Raw genomic sequence first — 12,455 nt, 5'->3', positions numbered from 1 at the left:
ACTTAATCCAGTGCTATGCCAGCAAGCATATGGCACAAGGCAGGAATATTCCCTGGACAGGATGCCAGTCCTTTGCAGGGTGAACAAAGTCACACACACATTGGCTAGGGCCAATTTAGTTTCGCAAGTCCTCTTAATCTGCTTATCTTTGGACTGTGGGGAGAAAACGGAGCACACTGAGAACCCGAGATGTAAACTCTAATCTTATTGTTAGACAGCAGCACAACCAATACACCACATACTTTGAAAAGTAATATTTTTTAGATACAAAATTGTATTACAATGTTGATTACAAACAGGCTCTAAAGCATGTTAAATTAGTGGTGGAGGACGTGAAGTGCTAGACTCCAGAACACATCCAAACTGCAGGACAGTCCGGATTTGATGACTGATCCGTCTTTAAAGATTGTTCTGAAAATCTGGACACACATGCTGACGTGGTGATGGATTCTGTCAGGTTCTGTGTGGATTTCTGTTTGCCTACCAGTGGTGGATTCAGGTATCGGTGACATTGGTAGGCACCCAGGGTGAAATCTTAATGGGGGTGGCACAGGGTGTCCACATTGAAAAATTCGGAATGTGATTAGTTTTATTTATCTCCAGGGAAAATTGTCCTCTTTATAAAAGCTGTTTAAGTAAATCAATAAATAAATAGGTATATACCCAAGTATTGTACATGAATAAATAAATGCTCATACACTTTGGTTTGAACACACACTGAAATGACTATAGAGCAAGAAAATTTAAAAAAGAAAGAAACCTCTGTCTTGGCTGTCACAGTCCCAGTGAGCCATTATGCAGGCATATTGCCACTGGTATAAAGGAGTCCCAGTAGTGTTTCTTTACACAATTCTTCTGAATAACTCATTGGCTAAAAGTGCTCAATGTTAGTGTGTCAGATAGGGGATGTGCAGCAGTGTTCATAATGACACTCGAGTTTGTTTTAATTCTTTTCTTTACTACTACCTCCTGGGGGTCAAGAATGTGTCCTTTAACCGAGCTTGCCATTTTAATTACCCTGTTGTTTCAGTGGGACTCTCTTGGAGTGATGTTACTAGTCCAGAGAATCGCACTGGCCATTGCAGAGTTAGAGAAGATGTGAAAAATGTCATTACTCACATTAAAGGAATACAGTCATCTTAGGAACAAGAGCCTACTCTGCCCTTTCTTTTGTAATTCCTATGTGTGCTGAGACCAGTCCAGCCTGTTAAAAATGTAGACCCCCAAGTACTTGTAGTAGTGAACCACTTCTACATCCACTCCTTCAATTGCGACCAGACATAAGAGTTTTTTTGCTGATGTTGAAGTGCAGACAATTTTCTTTGCACCAAGAAACAAAGTTCATCCTATCACTACATCCCATAAGTGCAGAATCATCTGAGAATTTCCTCCTGTGACATGACCTGGTGTTCTATTTGTAGTCTGAGGTGTACAGGTTGAAGAGAAAAAGAGACAGAACTGTTCGTTGTGGTGCTCCAATGTTGCTCACATCCGTGTATAAGACACAGTCCTTGAGTCTCACAAACTGCAGTCTGCCTGACAGATAGTCCAATGTCCAGGTCACCACACGCTCATCAACCTGCATATTTGACCTTTAACAGGGATGGCTGGATGGTATTGAAGGCACAAGAGAAATCAAAAAAACATAATCCTCACTGTGCTGCCAAGCTTTGTCAAGGTGAGATTAAATCTTGTGGAGCCAATAGATAATTATATCATCCACTCCAATCTTTGCCCAATAGGCAAACTCCAGGTGGTCTACAACTAGAGGGCTCTTATACTCCAGGACCAGTCTCTCAAAGGTCTTCATGATGTGAGACATAAGTATCACTGGTCTGTAAACATTAGGTGAAGAGGTGTCTGCCTTATTTGGAGCAGGAACAATACAGGATGTTTTCCAGAGCAGCTGAACTTTCTGGAGTCTTAGAGACAAACTGAACAGCTGACACAGGACCACAAAGATGGTCATCACAAGCTTTAAGAACTCCAGGACTGACTCCATCTGGTCCTACAGCTTTTCCCGTGCATAGCTTCCTCAGTTGTCTCCTTACTTGGCCTTCAGTTATGGACTGTCCAAACTGATAGTCAGAGGTGGACTCATCACTAGCCACTCCAGTTCATGTTGTAAGAGTTGTTGATGTAGTGGGGATGGTTGGGGTGGGCGGAATAGATTGGTTATTGGAAGAAGGGGGGCAGTGGGAGGGAGAAACTATTAAAGCTATTGGTTCAGGGTGTCAGCTTTGTCCACATCCTGTTCTACCACCTGAGCCTTGGATTGCTCGAGTCCAGTAATTATACCAAGTCCAATCCAGACATCTCGATGTTTTTCAAAGTGAGTTTGTTTTCTGTATTCACTTTGTAAGATTTGTTTTCTTCAGCACAGTCTTTCAGAGCCTGTTTGTCACCAGATCTGAATGGTCTCTTTTTCACATTCAGGAGCCCTTTGAGCTCCTTAGTAATCCAGGGCTTGTTGTCTGGAAAGAAACACATTCTCTGTCGCTTATCTGGTGGGAACAGGTAGCCATCTAATGACAGACTTGTAGCTGTGAATACGATGAATCAGGTTGTGGTCAGATTTACCTTTAGGAGCCAGCAGATTACACTTAAAGGTATCTTTACCATTTGAATACAGCCGCTCCAGCTTGTTATTTCCTTGAGTGGAACAGGTTAAGTTTGTCATTCTTTGTTCCAAAGTCACCACATATTTTAACTGCAGGGTCGAAGTGAGTTACAGCATTAACTCGGGCACAGCATAGCGTTACTTTGTCAAATTTTAATGCCATACAGGTTTTTGTTGGTCAACAAATGAGACCTGTCAATAATGACAAGCAGTTTAAAGATATGCTATTAGAACTGGGGAGAATCAAATATCAGGCATTATGAGATGCTGTTGAGAATTTTCTTGGCAACTTCTGAACACCAAACTACATTCAGCTGGTTGACAACATGCTTCAGACATATAAAACCGTGAAGTGCAGCATGTTGCTCAAGATTCATTTGCTTCATTCACATTTGGACTTCTTCCTGCTAATCTTTGATAGAGTCAGTGGTGAGCATGGTGAAAAGTTTCACCAGGTCATTACAATAATGGAAAAACAATGTTGTGGCAAGTGGAATCCATTAATGTTGGCCTGGTATAGTTGGATGCCAAAGCAAGAAGCATCAGAGGCCGAGTGCAAACAAATATCAGCCCAGTTGAACGAATGCATTAAGTGATTAAACACACTAAATTCAATAAAAGTTAGTTTCATTTTTCTCTAAATTTCTATGTGATACATCAAATTAAAATTAAATTTGTTTTCAGCTTAAGAGTGTCTATTATAATCACCAAAAACATTTCTGGGAGAAAATCATTTGAAAAACATTTTAGTGTCCATTTTATTCTAAACATTTTTTTTTAGTGTCATGGATGGAGGTTATACGTGTATATGTATCTCTGTGAGTTATTAATATTTGTTTTAACAATTTACTCACTATTTTATGTAAAGGTAATTTGATTTTTTGCAAGATTACAATTTAAAATAATATGATTGGTTTACTCGCATCACTGTGCTTTTGTATTATGCATTGCTTGATAAAGGTTTGCTTTGAAAGCTCTTTAGATACTCACTAACCAATGTTTTGAGTCGAATGCAACAATTTTTATCGTAAAGCCTATATTACTCTAAGCCTTTTGAAATTTCAAGGTTTTGTAATTTTGGTGATCACGTGTCTAAACAGGGCTGCACCACGGTTATTACTACAGCATTACAGAGCTAGCATTCTAGGTTTGGACTCCATATTTAGTCACTGTATATGTACATTTTGGACATTATCTTCCACACATTTAAATAAATACCCTTTAGTTTAATTGGTGATTTCAAAATGGATTGTGTAACTGTGTGTTTCTGTGAGTAGACCCTGTGATGGATTTACACTTAGTCCAGGATTGTTTCCTTTTTTTTGTCAAATGCTTCTAGAATAGCATCAAGACCCCATAATCCTGACCAAAGACGTCAGGTTCTGTTTAGTTGCAGGGAATGTTTAAAACTAAAGGTTTTAAAATGGGGCAGTTTCTTGTTTCTTGTAATGCTCCCCTAGCTCTAACATGGCTTGAAAACCACACTCGACTGCACACAGCTCAGATATTTGCATGCGTCGATCAAACTTTACATGCTTCACTGTACTTCCTGTCATTGTCTGATTAAATTCTCTGCCGTTTGTTATGCTGTAGCTCACCATTCATTTGCCCAGCCTAAACTATGAGTGCAGTGACATTTCTTACATTGGTTCTTGTCCTCTGGACCAAGAGTGAGTATGTTGGGTGCAAGTCCGGGTGTACAAGTCTGTATAGGTTATAATTTACAGACTAGTTTTGAATTAGACTTTAGTGCAGGTCAGTCTTTATTTTATATAACACTTAAGGAAGACACTTAACAAAGAAAAGATGATGAGTACAATACAAATCAAGGCAAGATAATTCAATTCATTTATGTGGATCAGGTTGATGGATTCAGTCATACTGGAGATTATTTGTTCAAGGTTTGATGGAGACCAAGCTTCAAAATCTTTTAGTTTAATTTGGAGAATCATCTGCTGTTTCAGACAAATAAATCCCATATAATAATGAACACGATTGTTCCTCTCCACCACCTTAATCTAATACCCTTCCTTTTTTTTCTTCAGGTACCAGTGGGGACATTGTGGTCACTCAGTCTCCGTCCATTATGTCTGCTGTTCCTGGCAGCACTGTGACCATCACATGTACGGCAGACACCAGGGTAGACGATGACATGTCAGTGTATCACAAGGCCCCTGGACAGACATACAAGCTTCTGTTTGGAGAAAGTGTTAGACAAAGTGGCGTACCTGACCGGTTTACATTTTCTGGCTATGACTACAAGTTTACCTTCCAAATTACTAATTTCCAGTTGGAGGATGCAGGCTTTTATTACTGTCAGCAGAGTGAAGCTACTCCTCACACACAGTGATAAAGAGTTGTACAAAAACCTCTGATGTTTGTCTTCTTGAGTCACTGGGCTTTGAGAAATGCAGCTTCATGAGAGCAGGGCAGCAATAAACACACATAGCAGGTGCCAGGGAGCCAGAATGACAGAAAAAACACTTTGAGACATCCAGCTAGAGAGGGCCACAATGTGTTTTAGGGTCAAAACCATTTCAATGATTTCAATTTTGGAATTTTAGCCAACAACCTGCAGGGATGGGCTTGGAGTCAAAATCCCTGCTGGACTCAATGTGACACCTGAAAGCCACCATTTCTGAGTTCTGGCTGCTTTGCCAACATCAAAGATACAACAGACCATCTACTGCCCAAAATTACTTCTCGGAGTAAATTCCACATTTATTTCACTACAGTACATGCTTGTATCTATAAAAGATATTAACATTCAAATTCAGCATTGGATGTGTGTTTCAATGTTCCCGATTTCAATTAGTTACCCATAATTACCTTTTGGACTTGAAAGTAGACGGACTGAAGTTACTGGCTTCCTACAATCCTACAAAGGATTAGAAAATAAACCAATGAAGAACTAAAAAAGGATTAACAGAATATAGTGCTTGCTCTTTTTTAGTACATTTCAACAAGCATAAATGTTATTGTATTTTGCTACTAATTGATCATTAAGCTTTACAAGGCAAACAGTTAGGACCAGGCTAATCTAAAGGGTTAATTTTAAATCAGGAAATTACTGGAAATGAAGTCTTTCTTTTTGGGCAAACCAGAATGGATCACCAGCAAACAGGCAAGAGTGATATGATATATCAAAAAAGTATAAATGTGAAAAATAATGAGCATTGAAATTCAAAAGAAAAAACAAAAACTTATCAAAAAGTCAATCCAAAGAGCCTATGGCTAACTCCAAATCCTTAACTCTCACTACACTCAGATGTTGCTGGTTTTAGTACTGGGACTGAAAGCTTAGAGGCCAGAGTGTGTGTTGCCATCATTATTAAGAGGGGAAGCAAAAATTCTCTGAACCAGTCAACAGCACAGCAGTAAGAGTTTGTTCTCTGTGTGTTTATGTGAACAGAGAGTGGTGTACGAACGCTGCCTCAGTCGCGCGACACTGTTCCCCACTGATACAGGTTTAATCTGTAAGGTGCTGGCCTTTCTACCTGCCGAGGCAATACAGTTGCGTGCTGGTGGTTTCCGTCTACCTCCCACCTAGCACAAATGCAAACCAGGCACTCTACGAGATCATCAGCAAACTGCAAACGACGCTCTCTGAGGCATTTTTCATTATTGCAGGAGATTTCAAACATGCCAACTTGAAGTCAGTTCTCCCAAAATTCCTCCAGAATGTGAACTTTGCTACTAGAGGGGGAAGCCGTCTGGACAATGTTTACACGAGTGCTCCTGACTCCTACAAGGCCCTACCCCACCCTCCCCTGGGCTGTTCAGATCATATCAGCGTTTTTATGGTCCCTGCATACAAGTCCCTGCTGAAGCGCACTAAACCAGCCCGCAAGAACATCAGACTGTGGCAGGTTGGTGCTGTTTCAGCTCTCCAAGACTGCTTTGAATTGACAAACTGGGACATTTTCAGGGTGGCTGCTATGTTTGGTGACTCCATCAATCTGGAGGAGTACACAGGCTCTTTGACTGGCTACATCTCCAAATGCATAGAGGATGTTACTGTTACCAAGGATGTTGCCACAAGAGCCAACCAAAAGCCCTGGATGACGAGAGAAGTGCACAAGCTGCTCAAGATCAGAAATGCAGCCATCAGATCTGGAGACAAGGCCTCCCTCAGGGTGACCAGAGCCAACCTGTCTCGCGCTATAAGGAGAGCTAAGTGGGCATACATGAAGAGGTTTAACAAACACTTCAGCAGCATCAGAGACACACGTTGTATGTGGCAGGGCATTCAGACAATTACAAACTACAAGCCCAACCCACACAGCAGTGATGGTGTTGCGTTCCTACCGGATGAGCTGAACAATTTCTTCGCATGGTTTGAGGCGCAGAACAAAGAACCTGTGAGAAAATCAACACCTGCCTCCACTGACCAAGCACTCTGTCTCTCCATAACAGATATGAGAAGGACTCTATCCAGAGTCAATCCACGCAAGGCTGCAGGACCTGACAACATACCTGGTTGTGTGCTCAAAGAATGTGCCAGTCAACTGGCTGGTGTCCTTACAGACATCTTCAACACATCTCTGAGCCAGTTGTCAGTCCCAGCATGCTTCAAGTTGACCACCATCTTACCAGTGCCGAAGAAGTCATCAGTGACATGCTTGAATGACTACCGACCAGTTGCACTCACGCCAACATCATGAAGTGCTTCGAAAGGTTAGTCATATCACACATAAAGACTAATCTCCCTGTCTCCCTTGACCCTCTTCAGATTGCATACCGCTCAAACAGGTCAACTGAGGATGCCATATGCTCTGCCCTTCACCTCTCCCTGACACATCTGGATAAAAAAGACACATATGTCAGGATGCTATTCATAGACTTTAGCTCTGCCTTCAACACAATCATCCCTCAAAAACTGGTTGTAAGACTGAACACCACACTCTGCAATTGGATCCTGGACTTCTTGACAGAGAGGCCCCAGTCAGTTCGGATGGGCTGCAACACTTCCAGCATCATCACACTGAGCACTGGAGCACTGCAGGGCTGTGTGTTTAGTCCACTGCTCTTTACCCTGCTGACTCACGACTGCACAGCCACACACAACACCAACCACATCATCAAGTTTGCAGATGACATGACGGTGCTGGGACTGATAAGCAGGGATGATGAAAGAGCATACAGAGTTGAGGTGAAACGGCTGTCCACATGGTGTTAAGACAACAATCTATCTCTCAATGTCGACAAGACAAAATAGATAATCGTGGACTTCAGAAAACCACATCCTGCCCACATCCCACTCAGCATCAACTGAGAAACTTATGTGGATGCATAACACCTCATCACTAATCAAGAAAGCCCAGCAGACTTCACTTACTGAGGCGGCTGAAGCGAGCAAGTCTTCCCCCTTCCATCCTCACCATGTTCTACAGAGGCACCATTGAGAGTGTTCTGACCAACTGCATCACTGTCAGGTATGGCAACTGCAACATATCTGACCGGAAGAACCTGCAAAGGATGGTGAAGACAGCAAAGAACATTATTAGGGTGCCTCTCCCTTCACTACAGGACGTATTTTACAAACGCAGTGTCCGCAAGGCCTGCAGCATTGTGCAAGACCCCTTACACCCCTTACATGGACTTTTCACACTTCTGCCATCCAAGAGAAGATTCTGCAGCATCAAAGCCAGATCTGCAAGGCTGCAGGAGAGTTTTTACCCCCAAGCTGTCAGACTCCTTAACACCAGGCTCCACCTGGGATCTTCCACACTGCCTCAACCACCTCTAAAAAAACACTTTACTGCAAAGACGAGTGGACATGTAGAAAAGAACTGAAAATCTCATACTGACCATTAAGTATTTGACACTCTAATCGTTTATTAGTTTAAGGCATCTGATTGTAATCAACCCATACATACATACAGTATGTATTAAACATGTGAGGCCAGGATGGATAGCGGTAGCAATGAGCTGGCACCCCGTTCAGGGATTGTTTCTGCCTCGAGCTGTATGCTTGCTGGGACTGGCACAACACTGGATGGATAGTTGGATGGAATAATTAAACACGTACTGCAAAAATATTCCAATGTTCCATAAAAGTTTTGAAGAATTGGCATTCTAAGCTTACAGATAGCTTAACGTCTATTACAGAGCTGATTGTGTGGTGATTGGGTATTTAGAGAAAGAAAATGAAGGATAAGAATTGGAGGTTAGTATGTTTGAAAGAGACAGTACTGCTGCAATAAATTATTTTATCAAAGGTCGTGCACAGTGCAGCAAGCATCTTAAGGGAGGCAGAAACAATCTCTGGATGGGGCACCAGCTCATCACTAATACTGCACCTCTATGTCCCCATGTTTAATACATGCTTTAATTCCTATCATTAAGAAAATGATATCAAGTATACATTTTAATATTTAAATTGTTCAGGGAGCTGTAATATCATGAATGTAGTGTATTTGGTGTCCTGTTGGCAGAAGAGAAAGCCCGTTTAAGAAGCACTTAGTGATTCACACACATAGAGTACATAAAAGAGCACATAGAATATAAAGCATTAAATCTGCTACTTTAGTTACGATCGAATCTGAGAAATCAATAATTTAAATGATTTTAAGATGAAGTTTATGACGTTCTACTTTAATGACAAAACAAACTATGTGATTAAAGTGGAAATTTTCGAGATTAACATTTGGACATATCTTTCAACTGTGTCCCTAATTTGTTTTTCTTTTCTCTCTACCTTAATAAGATTCCATATGATACTCAGACAGTGGGCTATGATTCGCCTTCTCACAGTGACTTTCATATCTGACCACTTCTTATTTATTTTGGGCACTGTATGACTTTCTAAATTTGAACTTTTGAGTTTATCTGTCACTCTGTTACTCGATCAGCTTCCTTTTTTTGTTTATATCACTGCTTAAACCAACAAATAGTACATTTTTCCTTGCCTCTACTTAGTATTCGCTGAAATTCTTTTTCCCCTGTGCTTTTGCCATTGTCTTTTCATAGAATTATTTAATTTAAGGGTATTTATATTGATTTGCATATTCAAAGAGGCGTAATTCTGGGAGAAGTTGGGATGGTACACGTGCATTACGTTTCACGCTGACCAGTATTTATGTAGCAGAAGAACGTGGAAGTTGGCGTACGCACAGATTTATGCATTTGGATTTTTTTGTGCATACGCTCATTTCCAATTTAGTCTGTATGCCATCTTCCATCCATCCATCCATTTTCTAACCCGCTGAATCCGAATACAGGGTCACGGGGGTCTGCTGGAGCCAATCCCAGCCAACACAGGGCACAAGGCAGGAACCAATCCTGGGCAGGGTGCCAACCCACCGCAAGACACACACAAACACACCACACACCAAGGCCAATTTAGAATCACCAATCCACCTAACCTGCATGTCTTTGGATTGTGGGAGGAAACCGGAGCACCCGGCGGAAACCCACGCAGACACGGGAGAACATGCAAACTCCACACAGGGAGGACCCGAAGCGAACCCGGGTCTCCTAACTGCGAGGCAGCAGCGCTACCACTGCACCACCGTGCCGCCCCTGTATGCCATCTTTTACTTTGAATTCTATGAACAGCATTATGTATGAGGCTGCAGGTCTTTTTTTTGCTGTTGTGGAGAAAAGCCACCAAAAAATGAATGAGGCTCTAGATGTAGTAACAAAAGAAGTACTAGGATGAGTGTTTTACATTAGGAGAGTATTTTGAAGGTCCTAAAATGAAATTGATTCACGTTTTACAATAAAGCTTTTTATAACAATTTTGGGATTTTTTTTTGAGTTCCCGCTCATATGACAATGTGCTGACATCATAAGTCACTCGCGTGTGACTAACAACACAACTTTATATATTCACTATCAACAAAAAGGCTGATACCATGAAACTATACCAAAAAAAAACAGTGCACAATTAACTAGCACTGGAATAGAGGCAATCAAAAGAACAATAAATTAAATAAAGTAAAAAGAACTGCTACTGAAAAAGAAACAATGAAGAGAAAATGTATTTCAGAATTCCTAAATGTGATGATAACACAAACAAGAGTGTACTGTAATTCAAAGCAACAAGGTGAGTATGCCAAAATCATTAGAATCATGATAAACTGAAGGGAAACAAACTCGAAAACAGCATGAGAAGATAGTACAGTAGATAGTGAAGGATCAGTTAGAGAATAAAATTACATATATTCATACATACAGTACATTCTTAAATCCACCTAATCCAATTGATGGTCATAGGGTTAAAACTGACGAGGTAATGTGTCATAAGGAGTCTTTTCTAACTGTGGAGAAGTCTCTCAGTTGTGTGACAGCTAAGCTGCCTTCTATATCCTACCGACTATGCTCTTTGTGATGAAAACTATGAGCTGCTTTACAGTGTTTAATCTGGTCATGCTGGGTATCTTACTGTAGTTTAGCCTAAATAAAACTTTTTTTTGAGGTGATGGTGGTCTGAAATACCTCACATTACCCTCATTTCAGATGCTCCAAAGCTACATCCTATGCTGATGTTTGTTTGGGTCTAATCATATCCATGGATTGACAGTCTGAGTTTGTGTCTGACATACAGATCTTATAAATCAATGAATTTACTGTTTCGGTCCTGTTTCGCCCATTGGACATAATTCCTCTCTGCATACTTTTCTTCAGGCAAGATGTAATCATGTAACATGATTACACCTTGCCTGAAGAAGGGGCCTGAGTTGCCTCGAAAACTTGCATATTGTAATCTTTTTAGTTAGCAAATAAAAGGTGTCATATTGCTTGACTTCTCACTAATTGAATGGGTTAAAATACAACGGTTGTTTGTCACGCTCCTCTAGCAATAACACAGCCTGAAATCCACACATGACCGCACCAACTCAGATATTTACATACCTTGATCACACTTTACATATTTCACTGTACTTCCTGTCATTGTCTAATTAAATTCTTTCCACTTTACTGTGCAGTAGCTCACAGTTCAATTGATCGGCTTCAACCATGAGTTTAGTGGCAGTTCTTACACTGGGTCTTATCCTCTGGACCGAGGGTGAGTATGTTGGGTATATGTCCTGGAGAATACGTCAGTGTAATGTTTAATTCAATGACTTTCAAATCAGTTTTCAAGGCTTAACAGTTTAATTTATATAGCTCTTTTCAAAATGAGCACTGACACAAATTGAAAATAATAATGTGGAGCAGGCCAATAAATCTGATCAAGTCAAAAGTTTTCATGTCTGAAGAATCCTCTGAAATGAACACTAGGAATTCCAACAACTTCTAAACTTCATTGTGAGAAACAGATTTGTGTCAGGGTGAACTTATTCAGACATAACAAGACATCCATTACTGTGTCTCTCTTAATTTTTTTTTTCTTTAATCCACTTGTGTTTATTTTACTCAGGTTCCAGTGCAGATATTGTGGTCACTCAGTCTCCAGCCATTCTGTCTGCCATTCCTGGGAGCACCGTGACCTTCTTGTGTAAGGCAGATACTAAGATAGATGATGACATGTGCTTATATCACAAAGCGCTTGGACAAACACACAAGGCTTTGTTTATTGACAGTTCCAGGCAAAGTGGGGTCTCTGACCGATTTTCAGTCTCTGGATATGACTATGATTTTACCTTCAAAATCACAAATGTTCAACCGGAGGATGCAGGCTTTTATTACTGTCAGCAGAGTGAAGCTACTCCTCTCACACAATGATAAAGAGTTGTACAAAAACCTCTGATGTTTGTCTTTTCGAGTCACTGGGCTTTGAGAAATGCAGCTTCATGAGAGCGGGGCAGCAATAAACACACACAGCAGGTGCCAGGGAGCCAGAATGACAGAAAAATCACTTTGAGACATCCAGCTAGAGAGGGCCAGA

The 12,455-nt window shown here is 40.9% G+C and overlaps 1 gene segment (V, D, J or C); it reads left to right on the top strand.

The window, feature by feature from the left end:
- Positions 1-4,207: 4,207 nt before the first annotated feature.
- Positions 4,208-4,970, top strand: LOC120528789. The segment is given in 2 exon segments: positions 4,208-4,290; positions 4,666-4,970. Coding segments are annotated over 2 exon segments (354 nt in total).
- Positions 4,971-12,455: the final 7,485 nt, after the last annotated feature.

The sequence above is a fragment of the Polypterus senegalus genome, chromosome 4 (assembly GCF_016835505.1).
Source record: "Polypterus senegalus isolate Bchr_013 chromosome 4, ASM1683550v1, whole genome shotgun sequence".
Lineage (NCBI taxonomy): Eukaryota > Metazoa > Chordata > Cladistia > Polypteriformes > Polypteridae > Polypterus > Polypterus senegalus.
The sequence above is the reverse complement of the archived record's forward strand: the minus strand, read 5'-3'. Positions and strand labels throughout refer to the sequence as shown.